General features: G+C 36.6%; 1 protein-coding gene across 19 annotated transcripts in view; it reads left to right on the top strand.

Moving 5' to 3' along the window:
• Positions 1 to 23868, top strand: part of ZMYND11 (zinc finger MYND-type containing 11) — a 108876-nt gene that overhangs the window by 49162 nt on the left and 35846 nt on the right. For 16 of the 19 annotated variants that reach the window (XM_026454772.1, XM_026454780.2, XM_026454782.2 and 13 more), the window contains exon 3: positions 20038 to 20197. In XM_026454772.1, the coding sequence (XP_026310557.1) occupies positions 20038 to 20197 (160 nt within the window). Of the gene's footprint in view, positions 1 to 1069; positions 1186 to 9481; positions 9577 to 20037; positions 20198 to 23868 lie in introns of all 19 variants that reach the window. The other 3 variants (XM_026454773.2, XM_031936226.1, XM_026454776.1) reach the window with 2 other exon arrangements.

Raw genomic sequence — 23868 nt, 5'->3', positions numbered from 1 at the left:
AGCTTCTCTTTTCAGTGTAAATGTCTGTAAATGCTGAATTATAGCTAGCACATGTGAATTAATCAGTTTTGTGTAATTCGAATAGGTATCATAATAAACTTTTGAAAGTGATTTAACAGTAATATTAAATATTTATAAAATATTTTTATGCCTAAGATTTTAGCCCTCGTTTTACACATTATACATCAAGAAGTAAAGGATGAAGAACCATGTAAGAACAAAATCAGTAACAGAAGTGACATTTAAACTTTTAATTACTGACTTTCCCAATATGAGGCTATGTGCTGTGGTTCACGCTTGTAATCCCGCTACTTTGGGAAGCTGAGGCGGGTGGTTCCCTTGAGCTCAGGAGCTTCAAGACCAACCTGAGCAATGTAGTGAGACCCCATCTCTACAAAAAAATACAAAATTAGCCGGTGTGGTGCTGTACGCCTGTAGTCCCAGCTACTCGGGAGGCTGAGGAGGGAGGATGGCTTGAGCCTTGAAGGTTGAGGTTACAGTGAGCCATGATTGTGCCACTGTGCTCCAGCCTGGGTAACAGAGTGAGACCTTGTCTCAAAAAAAAAAAAAAAAAAATTTCCCAGTATGATTCATAACTCATTGTCATGTTATTTCTCTAGATGCCACGTCCATTTTAATATCCATTAAAAACAAGTTACATATATCACTTCCTTTTCTTCTTTAATCCAGACAAATTTTTCACATCTGATTTGGACTATTACGACTTGGCTTTAGAGGTTTATAATAATTTTAAGTAATGATTGTAAGACAGTTTAAAGACATACTTTTGAAATCAGTACGGATTTTATACTAGTCTCTACTGGCATTGTTGGCTAGACTGTGTGCTGGAGGGAGGTTAGCTTGTTTATTATGGACTACTAGAAAAAACAATTGAAGTATTTGACCGATACGTTTCCTTCCTGTCTTGGGCAACTTGAATTTTGTGTTTCTAGCGGTGATTACACTGTGACTAGTATGATTAAACTAACATTGGATTGGTAGACTAGTCCCATTCACGTGAATATTTCAGATTAGGGCATCAATTAATTACTTGTATTGCTTACTTTAGGGTCAAACCCCAGTTAGAAAATGTGACCTCTGACCTCTTGTGACATGTTTGGCATTGACATTTCTGAGTGCTCCTGGAGTTCTTCCTGTCGCTACAGATATACATAAACCCAAACTGTAAGTCCTCTTCGTGTGAGGTTGCGTTTGAAGTCTCAACTAGGTACACTTTTTTTCTGAAGTTAAATTTTGCTATGTCTCACTGTCAATTTCTGTTCCTTCACTGGAATTATTGGAGAGGAAGAGAAGAGCCATTGCCTAAGTTACTTCTTTGGAAATAAGTTCATTTAAAAAACAATTGATTCGTATTATACTGTTTATGTAATCCCAAGGGTTCTCCACAGAATTGCTCATTGTATTCTCATTTCCATCTATATTGATTTAGTGTTTCTTACATATCTTATTATGAAACCAGATTGGCAGGTAATACTGTTACTGTTTTATTGTACTTTACACAATAATGGCCTTACAGAAGAAGTAACTGATTCTGAATAAGTATAGTCCACAGTGAGTTTTTTCCAGCATGCCAAATTCTTGGGACGTTCACCTTGCCTTGGGTTGTTGTCTAGCTGTTTTCATGTATTTCACATTTCTTTGTGCATATATGAAGGAAACATACAGTAGTACAAAATAATAGGAGGGGGTCAGTAGCACAGATTGGAGTCTATCAGTTTACAACACTATAGGCCTTATTTGAGGGGACAGTCACTGTGAGAATGCTTGGGATGCCTCGTGAAGGGAACAGAAATAGTTAGGCCTTGATAGTTGGATGGGATTCGACAAGGCAGAGAGGCGAGTCAAAGCATAGACTATCTGGATCAAGCAGAGGGACTGTAGGGCTTAAGGAAGAGTGGATAAAAAGGCAGAAAGAGTTAGACCAGCAGGATTTTTAATGCTAGCATTGAAATTTTTATCCTGTAGCGAGAGGGGAATAGCAAATATTTTTTGAGTGTAGAAATGGTAAAAGTAAAACATAGTCATTTTTTTCTACCGTGGCTGGATTGACTCGAGTCTATCTGCTCTTCTCTATTCTGGCCTGGGTTTCCATCCTTATGACTTCCTTGCCTGTTTTTCGAGTCTCCAGCTTTGCTAGTCTCTGTTTCTTCCTGTCGTTGGTGTTAGAGATGCTTTTCAAAAACATCATCAAGATAATGGACCAGTAGGTCCACTGTTGCAAATGTTTTTCTGCTGCCCGTGAAGTCCACATTCCTGTGCAAAGGTGTTGCTGTCTCGGCCTGCCTCTTCTGCACACCCTCCTGCAGCCCCCCACTCTCCTTATGCACTGGCTGGGCTCTCGCAGGCCCTCAGATCTGTGTTTCCCATGCTCCGCCTGGGACACCCTTCCCAGACTCCTCCTTCAGGTGTTATCTCCTGACACCTTTAACTCAACCTAATTCTATCAGTTATTTTTCTAAATTGTAGGTCCGATTGTGCTCTTAAAGTTCTGTTTTGATTTCCTCATTATTGATAAAGTCCAAATACCTGAGCAAGGCATTTGTACAAAGCTCTCTACAGTGAGACCCTGACTTTTCTTTCTTTTTTTCATACCCAGCATCTCCGTACTCAGTGTTCCATCTAATGAGACTGTTCTCCATTGCCTGAGCACTTTTTGGATTCTTCATTTTGTGTTTTTCCTTCATCAGTGGACAAAATCATACCCATTCTTTTAGGATCCAGCTCAAATCTCCTTTGAGATTTTTGAGACATCCTTATTCAGACCCATTTTCCTTTCTCTTTGTTTCCTTAGTGATACATATACACACACACATACACACACACACATACATATGTGTGTACATATATATATATATACACATATATCTAAAGTCATATATATACACTATTTGATTTTATTATTAGTCCCTTAGGATCTTTGAAGAGCATTCTGCGTCCTTTCGATGGTGAGCACCTTGAAGTCAGGGTGTATATATTTTCTCTCTTTGTAGCTTAGTGTGAGGCACAGTAATTGGGACTTCAGTAATATATCCAGCTGTGTGAACGGTAGAAGTGGTTTGAAGGAGGGTTATAATAATTGATAACATGAGTCATTTTGTGAAAAGCACTGGCTTTATATAATTATTTAATTTTCACAACAACTCTGTGAGGTATGTTGTCATGAGTCTCATTTTGCTGAAAAGATAAAGCTTAGGAAGGTAAAATGGATGGCCCAAAGTCAGTGGCAGAACTAAAATTTTCATACAGGTCTATCTGATATTGGAGTCCAAGCTCTTAACCATTAAATGTTTCCTTCTGGTATTTTAATGGATTTGTATTTATATCTTTGCAAACTTTGAGGTTTTCAAAACATGATCATCTACATGGAAGTAACACGTTGTCTCATTTCATCCTCACAACATCTGTGAAGTTTAAGTTAGCCCCACCTTATAGGTAGGGAATGTGAGGCTATCAGGGTAAATTGTTTATCCCAGGTTACGTGTTAGAATTAGGAGGAACCTAGTGCTTCAGAATGTGTCCTGAAATATTAAAATGACTCCATTGATGAAGGAGCCATAACAGTGCTGTTTTAGGTTTTCAAGTGTATTGCTCTTTGTTCCATGCAATTTTGAAATATTTGTTTGCCATGAATTATTTTGTTTTATTTCTAAAAGTAACATAAACATATTACAAGATACTTGGAAAATAGAAAACAGAAAAATAACCCTCTATAATTTATCAGAATTCAAATCAGATACTCATTTTGATTTTCTTTTCCCCATTCATTTTCCTATATGTGGTTGTTGTCTCAGCAGCATTCAACCTTTTTCCATGTCATTGCTTGGCCACCATAAGTTATTATTTGTAATGGTTGCACAACACACAGCGTTTCGTCTGGTGAGACCGCACTGTAATATGAACTGGGAAGGAGGAGAAACAAGATGAATGAATACTTGTTATATGACTTACATTATCTTATTTACCCTCAAAACAACAGCATGGGGTTGACTTTACTAATTTTACCTTATAGATAAGCAAATCGAGATGCAGTGAGGGTAGTAAGTGACTTGTCCAAAGTTATGCAACTAGTCAGTTGCAGAACAGGTGTCTGTACCTGGATCTGTGTGACTTTGCAGGCCATGGTTTTCCACTCTGCTTTCACGATGCCTCCGTGTGTCATCTGTTAAATTCTTACAGCAGCACTACATATTCCAGTTATACAAAAAAAGAATGAGGCGAGAGCTTAGAGGGGGTAAAGCGTGAAGTATTAAATGTGAGGTACTGGATTACATTTTGCATCCATGGTATCATTTAGCACCTACTGCAGCCCTGTAGTATTGCCTGCCTTCTGACCATCGTGCTGCCAGTGTTACGCTCTAGAATAAGTTGGATGTTTTCAAGTTTTTCAGTGTGCTATGTATCTCCTTGTTTTTTTCCCCATGTTTTGAATTATTTCCTTGCCATGGACACTTAGGATGTCTTCAGTTTCCTTCCACCATAAATTACTATGCCTTGCCCTACTTTTCAGTACCACAGGTGACACTACAAGGAACTTGTTGGTCTGTCCAGAAGCAGAAATTCCTCCCTGGTTTCGGGGTAGGCACATAGGTGCCTGATCTGACTGAGCTCTCGAGAAGGGCCACCTCCATCGTCACGCTGGGTAGTGCTGTGCACAAGGGGTTTTCTTTTCCTGCATATCTGCATTTGCTGAATGCTGTTCATTTGCCCACATTTTGTCACTTGCATGTTTGAACTTGCATTTCTTTATCTGTTCATGAGTTTAGGCAGCTTTTGGTGTCTTACAAGGTTTTGGGTTTCCTTTTCTGTGAGTCCCTGTCATTCTCTGCCTGTTTTCCACTGGGAAATTATCATCTTTTTCTGTTGATTTACAAGTGCTCTTTATTCTAAATATTAATTCCCTTATAGGTTTTATGCTTTGCAAACATCTTATTCTGTCATCTGTTTATTTACCTTTTTCCGTAGTTTTAGTTCTTGAGCAGAAATTTCAAATTTTGAAATGATCATATTCAATCTCTTCTGCCTAATGTTTTATGCTTTTGAAATTTTATTTTAAGAAGTCCTTCTCCTTAAGAAGGCCACAGAATATTCCCTACATTTTCTTTTACTAATTGTATAGTTTTATCATTCTCAGATAGGTCTGCAGTCCATCTGTAGTTCCATTTTTAGGTGGTAGGTAAGGATCTACTTTACCTTTTTATGTTTCACTCCATAGTCAGTCTGCCTTTTTCTTTAGGATTTAAACTTGAAAATCAAAAACTCTTTTGGGAGATGTTTTAGGGGCCCTTACAGCATTCCATATAGTTAAATTATTTATTAGCAGTACCATTATTTGTGTGCCCTCTGCCCCTGCAACCTCTGTATGGAGTAAGGATCTCGTTTGGGTATGGGGTATCCCAAACACCTAGAACTTGGTGACTGGCATGTGACAGTCACTCAACAGTCTGCAGCGGTATTTGTTGTGTGCTAGGTGAATGTAGGCTTTTTCCTGTAGCTAGTCAGTCATTCTAACAAAAAGCCTGAAGTCTTTAATAAAACCAGACTAACTGCTGTTAAAAACTGCTGTTAACCAGCTGTGTTTTCTTGAAGTCATTTTCTTTCCTTCCTCTGTAAACTAATGCCCTGTGTAACCACCATCTCAATTAAGATGATAGGAAGTTTTTATCACCCCAAAAGTTCTTTGTTCTCCTTTGTACTGCCTTCTGCTCCCTTCCATCATTGATTTACCTATGGTCACTGTGATTAGCTTCACCTGTTTTAGGATTATATATGAATGGAAACATATTATTTTCCATGATCAGCTTTTCTTGGTCAGCACGTTTTGTGATCCGTTTGCTATGTATATTAGTAGTTCATTTGTTTTCTTTGCTGAGTATGTTTCATTGTGTGGATATACCACAATTTTAAACATTTGTTAATCTACTGGAGGAATATTTGAGGTGGTTTTTTAAAGGGGAGATAGGGTCTCACCTGTTAACCAGGATGGAGTGCAGTGGCACAATCTCGACTTACTACAACCTCAACCTCCTGGGCTCAAGCAGTCCTCCCGATTCAGCCTCTTGAGTAGCTGGGAGAACAAGTGTATGCCACCATGCCTGGCTAATTTATTTATTTATTTATTTTTGGTAGAGTTGGGGTTTCTCCACGTTGCCCAGGCTGGTCTCGAACTCCTGGGCTCAGACGATCTACCCACCTCAGCCTCCTAAAGTGCTGGGACTACAGGTGTGAGCCACCATGCCTGGTTGGTGTTTTCATTAGGAGGCAATTATGGCAAAAGCTACAATATCCTTTCATGTACAGGTGTAGGCATATGTTTTGAGAACTACCTAGGAGTGGAATTGCTAGGCTATGTGATAAGTGTATGTTTAACTTTATTAGAAATGGCAAAACTATTATCCAAAGTGACTATTTTACGTTTCCAACTGCAGTCTATGAGAATTCCAAATTTTCCACATTCTCTCCAACACCTGGTATTGTCAGTCTTTAAAAGTTCAAGTCAATCCCCCTGATTTATACTAGCATCTCATGGTGGTTGAAATTTGCATTTCCCTGATACAAGCATATTTTAATGTGCTTGTTGACCAGTTATAAATTCTTTTACATAGTATTCAAATCCTTTGCCTATTTTTTTACGGAGTTACTTTATTTCAGTATTACTGAAGTGTTACAGAGCTCTATATATATTCCAGATACAAGGTCGCTCACAGACCTGCATATCTGGAGTTCTGGAGGGATGTAATGGAGGAAACGAGGAACAATCAACATTTATAGAGATACTGGCTAAAAAGTCGCTGAAATTATTGAAAGGTACTAATACTCAATCCAGGAAGCCCATTGCAGACCAAATTTAAAATGATATCCACATTTAGCCGTATTGTAAAAACTGCAGTATTTACTATAGAGAAAGAGTAGATCTTAGGTGTAGCCAATAGATTTTTTAAGAGACATCATGTATACAGATGTGGTAGTTAGACTCACAAACTGACTTCTGAACTGCAGTACTGGAATCCAAATGACTGTGAAATAGTAGCTTCAATGTGTGTTAAGAGACAATAACTCTCAGCCTAGATTTTTTTACCTTTCAAGGAGGAGATTCAGATCAAGACTTTTGTAGACAAGTACAATCTGAGAGAAGAGAGGTTCTCACTGGCTAACATCAGGCAGAAAAAATTGATCTCAAGTGAAAGTTCTGAAATGTAAGAATGAATAATGAGCAAAGACTTGATAAATATGTGTTTAAAATTAAAACATTAACTATAAAAAATAAAAATAATGTTCAAGTTGTGAAAAAAAATCAGGCTAGTGCCACCATAATAGTGATCATTGACAGTAGAATGGATAGTCATATATTTCTATAACAGACTATTGTACTACAGTAAAAATAAACTATAGCCTCACACATCAATATGGGTTAATTTCAAATACATAATATTAAGAAAATAATCAGATTACAAAAGAATACATGCAGTATGATTCCATTTCTGTAAACTTCAAAAACAGACAACACTGAACAGCATGTTTTTAAGAGATAGGTATACATAGGGGCCAACAGTATAAAGACATAAAAGGGGAAATGGTGAACACAAAATTAAGGACGGTGGTAACCAGCTTTGGGGGTGAGTGCCACCAGGATGGGCACATTCTAGGAGCTTTTGTCAGAGTTGGTTTCTGCTTTCTTTCCTAACATAGGAGGTGATTTAACTGGTGTTTGTCTTGTTCTTCACACTACACATACTTTAAAATAATTTCTTATATGTGTAATTTCTGAATTGAAAAATTTAAACCAAGAAGTCAATGGGAGGCATGGAAGTTTGCTGGGGAAAACAGATGACACAGAAGGGTCAGGAAGGCGGGGCATGTAACTGAGAAGGATGACGTGCTCGGCATCGGCTCATCACCGGTGTACGGTTCCCCGATACGTGTATCTCGGTCACATTCCGGTCTATTGATGACCCACTCCACTGTTTTAGGTAATTCATTTCATTCAGCAATAATTATCATAATTTAAGTCAACTGTTTCTTTTTGGCTGTTTCTCTGTTCTTCTACTGAAGACTTTGTGTGCCAGATTATCAAAATGCAAAGGATATCTTAATTACATGGAAATTACATTAGTCACATGCTGTTCGCTTCTAAACATTTCTGGTAATACTATGGAAAATTTTTTCTGCTAAGTATTGTTGTAAGTAGAATTCTATTTAGTGTTATCAAGAAGAACTTTATATGGAACTGAAAGAGAAAACCTAGTTATTTAGCTTTTACTTCTTTTTCTCCAACAAACTGGATAAAGTATATAATTTTATTATGACCTTTTTTTATAATTGAGTTAAAAATGAAAATGGAGGTTTTCAAGATGTGTATGATCTGAAAAGACATGATATTATAATTATTAACTTATTTTGAAGGAAAATCCATCAACAAAATTAGTAGGTTATACATCATAAAATTTGGTAATCATTGACATTTTGTCTTAGAGTTGTGTTTATATAGATTGTGTACTAATATACTAAGAAGCATTGTACAATAAGGTTAGATTTAGTTGGGCTAGTAAATTAATATTAAAAAGAAAAGTATAATATATTTTAAATATTGGAATTCAATTTTAATATAAAGATTTGAAACATCCTGTTTCATTGTAAGACATTGATGAATTCATATTTTCAATTGCTGGGAAACAGAGAAAAAGGGAAGAGAATGTCTGAAACTGGGGTAAGAGTGAAAGGGGAACTATTAATAGTTCGGCCAGTACAACATGTAAACATAGCGGTCCTGGAAGCACGGTCCCCCTTTCGTCATGAAGAATGAGTGGAAGGTGGAGTGCTTTTAGTTCATATGTGTGCCCCCATGCTCATTGTATTCATGTATGTGTATCAATATGTATACACGGTATATTTCATTGGAAGTTCTTTTGTTTCAGAAATATTTTGGGGGCAGTTAGAAAAAAGATATAGAATAGCATAAGGTTATATATATCAGAAGGGGATAAGCAGGATGAGGAAAAGGAAAACGAAGTTTAGTATATGAAATAGAGCCACAAGTAAGGCTAATATAATATAAGAAAGACTTATAAAGCCCAACAGCCTGCCGAGGATGGGTTGCAGATTTGGCTTTCCGTTTTCTAGTAGCTAACGGAAAGGAGAAGCCTCAACATTTTAGTAATGTCCATGAAGCAAATCAGTTGCCTAGGTAAAGCATAGCTATTTCTAGTAGTACTAAAACCAGAAAGAAATCTTTAGGGTTTTCAGAAGGCTAACCATTTTCTAATAATTGCAAAGCTCGTGTCAGGTGGCAGAATGTAGTCTTGTGTCTTGAGAAGTCATGGTTGAGATTTCAGAGGCAATTTTAATTGAAATGTTATTGTTATATAATAAACAGTATGCCAAAACAGTACTCTGCTGTTACTTTTACTTTTTTCCAACTACAAAGGAAATTGACTATCAAACTTACAATATATTTCAATTTCAGATGTGAAACAACTACATTATTCTTGAACCTATGGTGATTTTTGCATCATTACAAAGATATGTCATTTTCATTAGTTGTATCATTGTTATAAACTGGTAAGTAAGTTTTTAAAAAGTTGGTAAAATTTGGGGATAGGTCTAATTTAATAATGTAAAAAGATTCAAGCAAGCTGTAAAATATATAATTCATAATGACCAAAATTGAAATTTTAAATTAAAAATATTTCCTTTTTATAAAATGGAACCAATGTTAATAAAATAAGTAGTTATATATGTCACAGTAAAAATGTTCTTTGCTCCCCAGATGAAAACTTTGCCTGTTATTTGAAGGGGTACCTAGGTCTCTACCTAGCTTTCATATAACTAAATGTTTTGCTTTACCAGTTTAAATATGGTCACTGAATAAATAATAGAGATCAAAATCAAAAGTAATTATTTACAGTGTAACATTTGGGGTAATCATAATGGAGAAAAATTTTTAAAGAAAAAGTATAATACCTTTACTATTAACAAAAATATAATCGAAAGGAAGGACTTTTTTGGTTAATCCCCATAAAATCTCTACAGTGTATCTATATTCAGCAAATACGGTAAATTATTTTTAATTCAGAAATAAGGGAAATTAAGACTCAACAGTTTTGCTTAAGTAGAAATTATGAAAAGGGTTCATATTTTAGTGTTATGAAAACTAAAATATTTCACCTCTCCTTTGTTAGCATTTTTCCTAGATAGTCACTGGAGGTCCATGATAAGTTGTTCTGTGCATGGTATTTAGACAGTGGGACAGAACTGAAAAGAAGGGTTATTACACTCCTGCCTAGGACTTTACAAACAAATAGGTACTTGCATATTGCATGTTCTTTCCACTCCCATATGAGTGTTTCTATTAACTGTGTGCCATATATCTGCTTGAAATACAGATTAGAGGGATACAGGCTCTAGGATGATGGTGTCTGGTGGACCACCAATTTCAAATCACCTTTATCAAATCAGGAATTGACATGATTGAAACTGGGCTTTTAGTGCGTATGCGGACCAAGCTCTTTCTAGGTTAGCTTTAAGCATAGTCTTTCAGTGTCACAACCTAGTCTGTGTGTTCTTGCCAAGGCTCCCTTTCTTGGTGTTCCTGAATTACAGTTTTTGTCTCCCTGTCGCCATGTGATTGTCAAAAGCTCTCACTTGCCTTTTCCAGAATTGGCAGATACTCCTAAATGAATTCTTTTCTTTGGTTTTTCTGGTTTTCGATGGAAAGATTGATCTGAACAACCCAATAAATTACTATTGGTAGCAGAACTCTCTCTCTCTCTCTCTCGCCCCCCCCCCTTCCCCCCCCCCCTCCCTCTCTCTCTCTCCCTCTCTCTCCCCCCCCCCACTTCCCCCCCTCCCTCCTTCTCTCTCTCCCTCCGTCTCTTTCTCTCTCTCTTTCTCTGTATGCATGTGAGTATGTATATGCATATATAATTTTAAATCTTATCCTTGTTATATACACTGTAAGCATTTTCTCACACCATTGTTGTTTTTCTTGGAGACAGTGTTGCCTAGGCAGAAATGCAGTGGTGCAATCCCAGCTCTTTTGCAGCCTTGACTTCCTGGGCTTAAGTGGTCCTCCTGCGTCAGCCTCCTTCTTCTTTTTTTTTTTTTTTTTTTTAGATGGAGTCTCGCTCTGTCGCCCAGGCTGGAGTGCAGTGGCCGGATCTCAGCACACTGCAAGCTCCGCCTCCTGGGTTTACGCCACTCTCCTGCTTCAGCCTCCGGAGTAGCTGGGACTGCAGGCGCCGCCACCACGCCCAGCTAGTTTTTTGTATTTTTTTAGTAGAGACTGGGTTTCACCGTGTTAGCCAGGATGGTCTTGATCTCCTGACCTCGTGATCCGCCCATCTCAGCCTCCCAAAGTGCTGGGATTACAGGCCTGAGCCACCGGACTTTTTCTTAACTGGGACCACAGGTGCATGCCACCATGGTTGGCTAATGTTTTAAATTTTTTTGTAGAGATGGGGTCTTACTATGCTGCCCAGCTGGTGTCAAAATCCTGGGCTCAAGTGACCCTCCTGTCTCAACCTTCTGAAGTGCTGGGATTATAGGCCTGAGCCACCGTGGCCTGCCACAACATTGTTTTTTGGAACATTAATTTTATTAACTGCATAGTATTCTATAAAGTGGATATACTTTAACTTATTTTACTAGTATTAACATTTAGTTCCTTTTTTTAACTATAAAATTTTGTGATGTGGGGAACATTTTTTTCTTTTTTTTGAGACATGGTCTTGTTTTATCATCCAGGCTGGAATGCAGTGGTGTGATCACAGCTCACTGCAGCCTCGACCTTCTGGGCTCAAGCAGTCCTCCCACCTCAGCCTCCTGAGTAGTTGAGACTACAGCTGTACACTACCATGCCTGGCTAATTAAGAAAATACCTCAGATTTTCTAAAAGGGTCACCACTTCCCTGGCCCATAGGAATGATGAATACACACCATTTCCTTTTCTAAAACACTCTAACAGAGGTTTTGGCGGGGAGGGGAGCGTTCAAGTTAGGGTTAGCTGAGACTACAGACATGTGCTGCCATGCCTGGCTAGTGTGTGTGTGTGTCTGTGTGTGTCTGTGTATACATTTTTAGAGACAGGGTCTTGCTGTATTGCCCAGGCTGATCTTGAACTGCTGAGCTCAAGTGATCTCCTCACCTTGGCCTCCCAAAGTGCTGAGATTACAGGCATGAGCCACCACTTCTGGCTGGAAACATTTTTCTATTAATACATAAGTCTTGCTCCATCTCAAGTCATTTACTTAGAAATGGAATGGCTGTCAAGTTGATAGGATTATCTGTAAGGCTGTTGATGTGTAATGCTGGACTGCTTTCTAGAAAGTGCTTTCAATAGCGATGTGTTGAGGGTGACTGTCTTGATGCCTCTTTACCAGCATTGAGAATAATTATTTTAATTATCTTGCTGATTTAAGAGGGAAAAATTGTTTTCCTGTTGTTTTAGTTTCATATTTTTAGAATATAAACTTTTTGTCATATTTGTCATAAATGCTTTTCCTTTTTATTGTTTTCTTTTAATTTACAGAATGGAAATTAGTGATAATTGCTTCAGAGGCAAGAAAAAATGAGTTTCAGATGTTTGTGTCATAAAGAAATTCAACATTTCTAATCTAGTCAGGTATTTTGGATCTCCTCCTGTTATACTTCCATAGCTTTTATGCTCATAAGTCTTTTGACATCAAGATACTAGATCAATATTCATTTAAATTTCTATGTCAAATTTTATGATTCTGAAGTTTACAGTCCCCTGAGCTAGTACACTGAGCCAGTAGGGGGCCATAAGGTACTGAAATTGGGGCAGTCCTAAGTCTTAAGGTATTTATCCAGATTACCTAGAATACACTTAAAATAAATTTATGATACCATCAACATTGTAAACAGTGGTGTGAACCTGTTTATGAGGGACGAGAAGACATCACAGGCATTTGTTATGTTTTTCGTTCTGTGCATTCTGTGGTGATTCGTTCTTCCCCTGGTTGTGGCTGTTTTTATACTGTTTTTATTGTGCTTGTTTTCCAGTATATTAATTTCAAATGAGATGGCAGAAGTTTCTGAGACTGAATCATTGTTAGAAGGCTTAAAGATAGGTAATTACTTTCTGCAAATTATGACTCATGAGATTCCTTACTTTTGTAAAAATGTTAAATCAGTGGCTGTTACCATGAAATACACACACACACACATTATATATATTTTATATATATGTATGTATTTGTCTTGGAACTTTCAGAATGATCTTGGGGAGGGAAACAGTGTAGGCTTCTATGGCCTGTGGCTTGGAGGCTCTTGAGTGCTCAGCAACCCATGGAAGCTCATACCCTGGGAGAGAAGGGAGCGCTCTGGGACGCCAGATGGTGGAAAGTTGTGGGAATGGAGTGGGGTGGGAGAAAATGAGGAAGTTTTGAAAAAGTTCAGATAAATTGAGTGTGTACTTAAATATTAGACATTTACATGCCATTTTGTGACTTATGGTATTAAGTGAAATTAGAATAGCAGACTAAAAGGCCACTTATCAGTGTATCTCAAACCCAAATTGCTATGTTTTCTCTTTATTGGAAGAAGAAAAGTTCTCATTATAGATTAAGCAGTTTATAAGAAAACGAGAGGCCTGGAGTATCCTTTACCTGAATACTAGCAAATGTGTTTTCACATGATGTAAACCTGACTGAGTGATGTCTAAGAAAATGAATAATGAATTTGACCATTGTTATATTTGAGGTGTCATATAAATCAACCTTCAGAGTTTATTATTAATTCCAGAAAATCTTAAGCCTTATCAGATATATTTGGCCTATAATGCGTAGTAGGACCCCAGTGCTCCTCTGTTATTTACAGGGTTCTGGCTCAGTTCTAACCTTCGCTTTACTTTTGAAGAAAAATAGGTGTGAATCTCTTCGAACTTATTTCTTAAGAACATAACAATATATGTATTTTTAAAGAATAGAGTGAGCAGGAAAAAATAAATTCATCACGTTTAGACATTATGAGCTTGTATTTCTTGACACAACCGTTATAAATACTGAACACATGTTCTTACCCTTAGATGACACTTTTAATATATACTAGATCAGTTCTTCTTTATTCTAATTTGCCTAAACCCAAAACTTTCCATCCAGAAAACAAAGTTATTAACTCCTTTGTTATATTCTCAAGGTGCATCAGTATAGGAGGAAGCACCTAGTTTTGCATTGTTGTCATTCATGTGTTCCAGTTGCCACTAATCCTTCAGCCTTTCCCGACCTTTGTCTCTATGAAAGGCCTCCCTGATTCCAACCTGCTCTTCACGGCAGACATCTTTTTTAGTCCCTCAAAGACCAGCAATAGAGAACGAAATGACCAGAATGTATCATTTTAACTGACGTCATTTCACTTTGAATTAAGAAAGTTGAGCCCAACATGCTATGACTAACAACAAAGCAGACCTTTTCTTGTGTTGTGTGTTAATCTATGCTCTACCGTTGTTTCTTGGTGGCTAAGAAAACCCACTGTGTGGTGACAGTCTGTGGATAAAAATATATCAAGGAATAATAAAATGCAGTGCCATTAAAAAAAAAACACTTAGCAAACTGGAAAGAAATGTCCTCAATAAAAGTTATGCACCAAAATCCTATAGCAAGCATCGTATTTGCATTTATATTTATTATTTTATATTCATAAGATATGTCTACCAATAAGCATCCTCAAGAGCCATGTTTAATGGTGAACTATTGTAAGAATCCCCTACAAGATCTAAAACAAGGTAAGGACGCCCACCATTCCTACCTGTGGTGTGTGCTTTGCTAGAAGTCCTAATCAGCTTGATAAGAAACAAGTCCAATAGAATTTACAGACAAACCTGAAACTAGTAAGAGAGGTAAGCAGATTGCCCAATAAAGACCAGCAGCCACCAACCAGGAAATACTATATAAAATAAAATTCCATTTTCAAAAGAAACATTAAAATATCTAGGAAAAACCCAAAAGATATGTAAGAATCTTATGGATAAAAATTATAAAACCATATTAAAGACATAGAAAAATATATAAATAAATGAGCATATGTGCCAGTTTCGTCAGTGGATATTCTTACATTGGTTGTGGAGCTTTAACTATTTTTGTGGATTTTGGCAAACTAACTTTAAAATTACTGTGGATGAATATGGGACCAAGAAGAGCCATAATGAGTCTGAAAAAGAAGGAGAGGAGCTCCCTAAGGCTGGCAAGCTTACGTGGGAGCAGGAAACTTGTATGTTGCTGGAGGAATGGTAAATGGTAGCTACTTTTTTAAAAGTTAAAGTAGTCTAGCTAATAGATGCAAACGAAATTCCAAGGGGCATACTGTGGAAAAAAGTCTTCTCCCATCCCTTGTTCCCTGAGCCCCTCTTAGCAGCAGTTTCTGGAAGGAATCAAGCTCTAGAACTCTTTTGTGCATGTCAGTCATACAGTGTTTTGAGAAATAGTACTGTCTTATACCACGATTTTTTAAAAGATGTAGTATATTATAGAGCTTATGTCATCTTAACACCTATAACGTTGCTTCATTTCTTGTGAAAACTGTATAATAATCCTTGGTACAATTATCAGTTATTTAACCAGTCCCCTAAGGTGTATGTTTACATTATTTCTAATTGTTTCTTGCTGCCAGCAATACTAAAATGAATTTCCTTCCTTGTATGTGTGTTATTTCACACATGCTGAACAATTGTGTGGTTTTGTTGTCGATATTTAATTCTGATCTATCTATAATTTATAGGTACAATCTAAGGTAGTGCTCCATCTCCTTTCCCAGGTTAGATAACCAGTTGTCACAATGTCCTGCATTGATTAATCAGTCTTTCCACCAATAATGTGAAATGCCACTTTTATTGTAATGAAAATTCTGATTTATTCATCTTTTTTCTTGGCATCGGTAGCATTTCAGAATTTTCTTTACACAAATTTTGTCATTCTATTTCTTCCTGGAAATTTTATTTTTTCTTATTGTTGTAAATAATTGAGGTTTGGTCTTTTTTTCAGTCATCTGTCTTTTTGGTTTCTGTATATGAATGCTTTTAATCTTAGTAAATCAGTTTGTACCCAAAGAATTTATTAAACTATATACTTAATTAAAATTACTTAAAAAAGCATATCAGCTGATATTTTTGGGTTTTCTAGATGCATGATTTGCAAACTCCTTATCAACTTTTATGACGATTTCAATTATGTTGGTTATTACCTTTTCAGAGTGTTAAGGAAAAGTGACAGCCACAGACATCTTTGAATATTCTTGATTAGGTTAAGGAAATATTTACTCATTCTTGTTTTGTTAGGGGCTAGGTGTTGAATTTTACTAAATGCCTTTCAACATGTATCAAAATCTTCATGATAATTTATTTTTGACCTATTAATGAAGTAAATCATATTTTTACATTTCTTCATATTAAATCTTTCTTCAGTTCTTAGAATTAGTATATTATTTTGACATTTGAATATATATATATATATATATTTTTTTTTTTTTGAGACGGAGTCTCGCTCTGTCGCCCAGGCTGGAGTGCAGTGGCCGGATCTCAGCTCACTGCAAGCCCCGCCTCCCGGGTTTACGCCATTCTCCTGCCTCAGCCTCCCGAGTAGCTGGGACTACAGGCGCCCGCCACGTCGCCCAACCAATTTTTTTGTATTTCTTAGTAGAGACGGGGTTTCACCATATTAGCCAGGATGGTCTCTATCTCCTGACCTCGTGATCCGCCCGTCTCGGCCTCCCAAAGTGCTGGGATTACAGGCTTGAGCCACCGCGCCTGGCTGATATTTGAATATATTAATATTTATATATAATATTAGATTATATTCAAATATTTTATGTAGGATTTTTGTATCAGTATTTCTACGGGTCACTGATTTTCTTTGTGCTATTTTGTGGGGTTTTCTTATTACACGCTAGATTCCTTGCTTTCCTATGACTGTGCACTGGAAGAGTTTGAGTCTCATTGGAGTTACCTGGTCATTGTAAGTTTGACAGAAGTAACTTATGAATATGTCCGTAGCTGATGTTTTTCTGGGTAAGCTCTTTGCAAACTTCCTCTATTTATTTCTTTGGAAATTGACCTGTTAAAGGTTCTGTTTTATTCTGTGTTCAGGTTTTGGCCATTTATATTTTCTTATAAAATCATAGTGTTTACATTTTTGCACAGAACTGAACAAAGTAGTTGCTTGTATTTTAATTTCCTTTTTATATATAGGTGTCTCCCTGTAGCATTTTTTTGTATGTTTGTGCTTTGCATCTTCATTATTGATTAGATTAGGTAATGATACCTCTTTTATTTTTCCCTAAAGAAGGAGTTCTTGGGCCAGGCATGGTAGCTCATGCCTGTAATCCTAGCACTTTGAGAGGCTGAGGTGGGAGGATCACTTGAGGCTGGGAGTTTGAGACCAGCCTGGGCAACATAGTAAGACCCTGTCTCTACAAAAAATTAAAAAGTCAACCAGGTGTGATGGTGTGTGGCTGTAGTCCCAGCTTCTCAGGAGGCTGAGGTGGGAGGAGCACTTGAGCACAGGAGGTCAAGGCTGCAGTGAGCCATGATTGTGCTATTGTACTCCAGCCTGGGTGGCAGAGTGAGACCCTGTATCAAAAAAAAAAAAAAAAAAAAAAAAGGAGTTCCTGGATTCTACAAATTTTCTTTTTTAAGAGCATTGCTTTAGCTTTTCATTTAGATCTTTTGTAATTTTTCAGTAACTTTTTTTTGACTCAGTGGTTGTTTATGAGGGTTTTCTGGTTTTGTATTAATATCTGGTTTAATTTCACCGTGATTAACAATGGCGTGTATCACTTTTGGAATCTCTTCAAGTCACCTTTGTGGTGATGTTGTGGTTAGTTATGTGTGTCTTCTGGACCTATTAAAGGTATTTTTTTGGTGTCAGGATAAATCAATATACCTGTCTTGAGGTGTTTTTTTGTTTGTTTCGGAATAAATCAACTAGATAAATAATCAAGAAATAAAAAATCAGGCTGGCCGTGGTGGCTCACGCCTGTGATCCCAGCACTTTGGGAGGCCGAGGTGGGCAGATCAGCTGAGGTCAGGAGTTCGAGACTAGCCTGACCAACATGGTGAAACCCCATCTCTACTAAAAATACAAAAATCGGCCAGCACCTGTAGTCCCAGTTTGGGAGGCTGAGGCTGGAGAATCACTTGAACCCAGGAGGCAGAGGTTGCAGTGAGCTGAGATCACACCACTGCGCTCCAGCCTGGGCAACAGAGTGAGATTACATCTCCAAAATAATAAATCAATAGCTCTGTCTTATTAGTTAGTTCTTCTATAGCCATACTTAGTTTTTTGTCCAGTTGATTTTTTTTTGTGAACTGAGAGAAGTGAATTAAAATCTCACAATTTTATATTTCTGTCAATATTTCTTTTATTTCCTATAGTTGTTTGCATTATAACTGTGCTCTGTTTGTCTTTTTTAAGAATGATTTTTGCCTTGTTTTCCAAATCCTATACATTTCCATCTTGACCCCTGCTTCATTTAGATAGCAATTTTATGATATGCCTTTGCCCATTTGTTTACACTCTTTCTGAGTCACTATTTTTAAATTGTTGAGTTTAGCCCATTTGTATTTATTAAAAAGAGAAACATGTCTGGTTTTGGTCTTCTCATACATAATAGGCCTTCTGTTTTTATCATTTTGTTTTATCACTACGTAATACATTTTCTATGTGTTTCTTCGGGTAGCTTAGAAATGTTTTTTGTTTTAAGGGTGATGTTTATATATTTGGATAGTGCACTCAGTCCCTGAGATAGTTATTCCTGACTCTGCACTGTGAGCGTCGAGGACATTAGCATATTTTCCCCTTCAACATTGCTTTTCTGTCAATGCAGTTAATCGAAGGACTAAGACAGAAAGAGAGGTGAGAATGATGATCGGACCGCAGAACGCTGGCCCTGACAATGGCAACGTCTGTAGCAATGAGGCGGGGAAGGAAGAAGGTGGGAGCTAATCCAAACATACTGGTTTTGTCACCTTTATTTCCTTGAGGACTTATGAGGCATTACTCCCCTGACTTCTAGCATGGAATGTTTCTCTGGAGCAGTCTCAGGCCAGTCTGATTTAGCTCATGCTATGTTTTTTATCTGGGTATCCAAAGATCTCTTTGAAGTTTAGTGGTTCACTGGAGATACAGATAGATACATTGACATTGATGTGTGTGTGTGCGTGCGTGCGTGTGCGCGTGTGTGTGTATAAAGAGAGAGTGATCAGTGTTGAGGTTTGGAGGAGAATGGAAAATGGCACAAATCCAACTTTATAAAACTTATTTCTGTATTAAACAAAAAAGATACAAAACAAATATGCCAAATATTAACATCAGTTGAATGTAGTTGGTGAATACAAGGGAATCTGCAATGTTATTCTCTGTGATCCAGGGTGTGTTGGAAATATTTCACTTTTTTGTTTTTAAAAAATATTTTGTAACTATAAATCAGGGAATGTTTGCGTGCTTCAGTGACTCAAAATATATTTCACTGAAAGTCACATTTTTGCTTGATTGATCACAACACGCATCCATGTTTTCCTTGTATGTTGACAAGCACTCGTGTGATTTCTAAATTTTCTCTGGTGTCATTTCCTACATTTTGGGTAAAAGTATTACAAAATACGTTTGTGATTCTAAAGTCCTATGGTTGGGGATTATAAAATTCTAAATGTAGAATCTGTAGAGTAGAAGTTAGTGGTAATTGCTCCAGAAGCTAAAACTAAATGGGATGTTTGACTACAATCTCTTAAGTGATTTATATTTGCTGATTTGGAACTATTTTGAACATATCTTGGTCTAATCATTACAGAATAGAATTTGAGTTTAAAATAGCATGATAATTAGAAGAGTTGTGTATTGAAGACTTTTCCTTTTCTGTTTATCGTGTTAGTTCTTTATCTTGTTCTTTATCTCAACAGGACTCTCATAAATACAAGTCATAATGAAAGAAATTACCTCCATTTTTAAATTTTCAATCATTTTTAGTTTTCAGTACTGAACGATTTTTAAATGTGTTTTTCCTTTGTGTTAGGTATATGTCTCGAGTCCACGGTATGCATCCTAAAGAGACCACCCGTCAGCTGAGCTTAGCTGTGAAAGATGGTCTTATTGTCGAAACTCTAACAGTGGGCTGCAAAGGTTCAAAAGCTGGTATTGAACAAGAAGGATATTGGTTGCCAGGAGATGAGATTGTAAGTAGATTTTATTTGATAACCATAGAGATATTAACTTTTAGCTTTTAAACATTATTTAGATACAACCTATAGAAAATCATTTTCAGAAGTTTAATATTTCATTTTAACATTTTTATCAACATTAAGGCTCTACATTGGTAATATGGTTACTTGCCTTACTAATTATTTAGGAGATGACTTGCTTTTACAAAGAGCCTGCTTCTCTATATATTACCTTGAATCTAAAAAATAAAGCAAACCAAAGCTCTTTTGATGTACCCACACTTCATGGCATTCCTGTTTTCTTCAATAAATATTAGCAAAAAATGTTTCCCTGCCAGATAATACTGATGCCATCTACACAGATAGAAGGAGATGAACTGTCTTCCTAGGGAAACAGTCTTAGTTCAGGTGGGATGAAGGCAGGCTTCAGTAGGGATTTTGCAGCAGAGTACAGGTTCCAAACGTTAAGTTCCCCTGGCCAGTGCCTACATTGACTAATGACAATTGCAGGTTTTGTGTACTGGAACAGAAATCAAACAGGAAAGACAGAACATTAATTCTCTTTACATTTTTACCTAGTTCTCACTTTGACTGCTCTTTTAAATGTTGATATTTTAATCTTCTAATTCCTTCCATTACCTTTAAACTGAGAGGCACATCTCGAAGTACATTTTTTTCTTACGTAAAGATTGATTTCATGTGTAATATTTCTATCTTCCTACCTTATTTTATTTTGCTATTTCTCAAATGTAGCAGCTGTGGCCAGGTGGCTCATACTATAGTCCTCGCACTTGGAAGGCTAAAGCAGGAGGGTCACTTGAGCCCAGGAGTTACACACCAGCCTGGGCAACATAGCTCCCATCTCTATAAAATAAAATAAAATAGAATAAAATAGAATAAACTAAGTAAAGTAAAAATATAAAATACACAACCCCATCTCTACAAAAAAAAAATAAAAAATTAGCTGGATGTGGTGTCACCTGCCTGTAGTACCAGATGCCCAGGAGGCTGAGTTGGGAGGATCACTTGAACCCAGGAGTTTAGGACTGCAGTGAGCTATGGTCATGCCACTACTGTACTGTAGCCTGGGCGGCAGACCAAGACCCTGTCTCTTAAAAAGAAAAAAAAAAAATCTATCTATAGATATAGATAGACATACCCCTTTTAACCCCTTTCAAAAATCTATCTCTTTCTATAGATTTACTTTTTGAAAGGAATAGATTTAGTAATTGAATACTTTGAGAGTGTTTTATCATAAATTCTCTAAAATCTAAAATTATAAAAATGATATGGAATCTTGTAATTGGTTCTTTGTGGAAAAATTTTCCAAAAAGTTTGAGTTTATTTTCTTTTCTGGCTCTACAGCAGATGAGCCAACAAACCTACTAACGTGTGAGGCCTGACAGCAGTAAACTAACTAGCACAGTGCCTGTGGGGAGGTGGTTTACAGCAACAGCTGTGATAAGTTATAAACTTAGAAAAGCTGTTCACTTTTTTAACTTTGTTTTTGTCAATTTAATCTGCACCTTCAAAGCTTCAGGAAAGAAAATTCACATTTTCCAGCAACAGAAAACATGGAAGAAAAAATCTTTACTTTCACTGGTGTAATTTCATTTGTGCGCTGGAAGTATTCTTGAAAAGTTAAGTGGAAATCTTTATATAAGAACAATTTTTCTATTGAGTTTCCTTACAGAAAAGTAAAGCTTTGCTGCCAGTGAAGAAACTTAGGGTGCCAAGACATAATAAAAATAATGTCAAGTGGTATCAATCTGTTGCCTCAGGTATTTAAAGGAGGGCCATTAATTGTTGATACTTTATTATATACTCAGAATAATCTGATAATGTAAAATTTATAATCTTAAAACACTTAGGAATTTATAGACAGTATAGAAGACTATACTGATAATTTCCAAGATTTGTATAGTAATTAGCTAACAGTAAGTGCACCTTAATCTATAGGATTTTGGTTTATGGATCATGTGTACATTTTTTCATAAAAGCAATTTTATTTCTCTTTCCTGTTTAGATTGGTACTTTTCCACATGCTTTCTTCCTCCTCAAGTTGAAGTTTTTTTGTTTAATTCAATAAGTCGTTAATGAGCACATTATATTTTTACCACTATATTAGGTCCTATGTTCTAATTTTTATTTTTATATGTTGTTCTTGCATATATTTATAGAATCATCCTTTTTTCTTCTGTCTAGATGAACTATTATATGTAAACCAAACATATAGTATGCAGGTTTAATTCTGGATCTTTCTCACAAACATTTTTATTCTAAATATGGCTGTATAATATAAGCACAACTGAATATATCAAAACTGTGCCTGGTTTATAAAATACATAAATATTTAAAATTCAGAGGTAATGTAGTTTATTAGAAAGAGGTAAGATCTCATATGTCACAAACAAACGGGTTTCAGATCCAATTAAAGCCTTTATTTAGTTATGCAACCTTGAGGAAATTTCTTAGCCTCTGCTCCTCAGCCCTCAGATGTCATATGGGCATATTAAGATCTATTTCATTTGATTGTTTGAAGGATTAAAGGAGATTATCTACATAAATTATATAACCAGGTACTCAAAGCAGGTATTTGACCAGTGAATAAATACGCTTACAACAAAAAAATGCCTGTGTGTAATATAATGAAAGCACATTAGTTTCTTACTAATCATACAAAAATTCTAATCAGGGTCTTTTTACTTTTCAACCTGTATTCTCAAACATAAGACTTGTAAAGAGGTTTTCCATGAGAGCACTGGATCTTTATTTAAAGTGTAACTCTAAAATAATGAGACAAATTATATATGTATTTTGTTACCTTGGCTGGGGTCCCACTTGGCTGCTCAGCAGCTGTCCGTGTGCCACAGTTTCCATGCTCTGATGACACTCTAGGAGGACATGTAATTGTTTCCCACTAGGCACAGCACATGCATCTCGTCCTGACCAGCTTTGTGTACTTTTTTTAAGGTATGGCCAGTGCGTGGAGGCCATTGCATATTGGGGTGCCAGATTGTGAACTGTGATCCACATCACAGACATTGTGTTTTGCCTATTTATTCAGCAGTCGCCAGTGCATTTGTTCTAATAAACGAACATACAACAACAAGAGTGTCTTGTAGAAGGGCCGTCTTTTCTAGTTTGCACTTGGTGTTCTGTGGGCTAGTGATTGTCCTGCATGCCAGCGTTTGAGTCTGGGGCCCATGCTTTATCATTTTACCACCTTGTATAGAGGATGAATCACCTTGATGTCTCTAAAAACTTAGCTTTTTAAATTGAAAGATGTATATTATTATTTATCCATCAAGAAAGGAACACGACAAGTAGATGTATATGACCTTAGGAAGGGAAGGCATAGGACGTTTTTGGTTATCTATTTTTAAAGCTTTAAGTCAAAGTTACAAATATTCTTAACTCAGGCAGTTCTGTTATTTTTAAAATGGGTGGTAAAGCTCTTTTTTTTTCCTTTTGTTATCTCTAAAAATTGCTGTAAACAGGTGGGGAAAAGGTGTATTTATCTTGCTAAGTCCCACAAGTTATATCTCCTGAGATACTTTGTATCAGCAAAGAGTCTGGACTCTTCAATTCCACAATTCTGTTGATAAAGAGAAGGTAGACAAAAGTGTAGTTTTCTCTATGCTGCCTATTATTGATGGAATTTAAAAGTCAGAGTTTGTTGATGT

The sequence above is a fragment of the Piliocolobus tephrosceles genome, chromosome 9, assembly GCF_002776525.5.
Source record: "Piliocolobus tephrosceles isolate RC106 chromosome 9, ASM277652v3, whole genome shotgun sequence".
Classification (NCBI taxonomy): domain Eukaryota; kingdom Metazoa; phylum Chordata; class Mammalia; order Primates; family Cercopithecidae; genus Piliocolobus; species Piliocolobus tephrosceles.
This window is presented reverse-complemented; position numbering and strand designations above follow the sequence as displayed.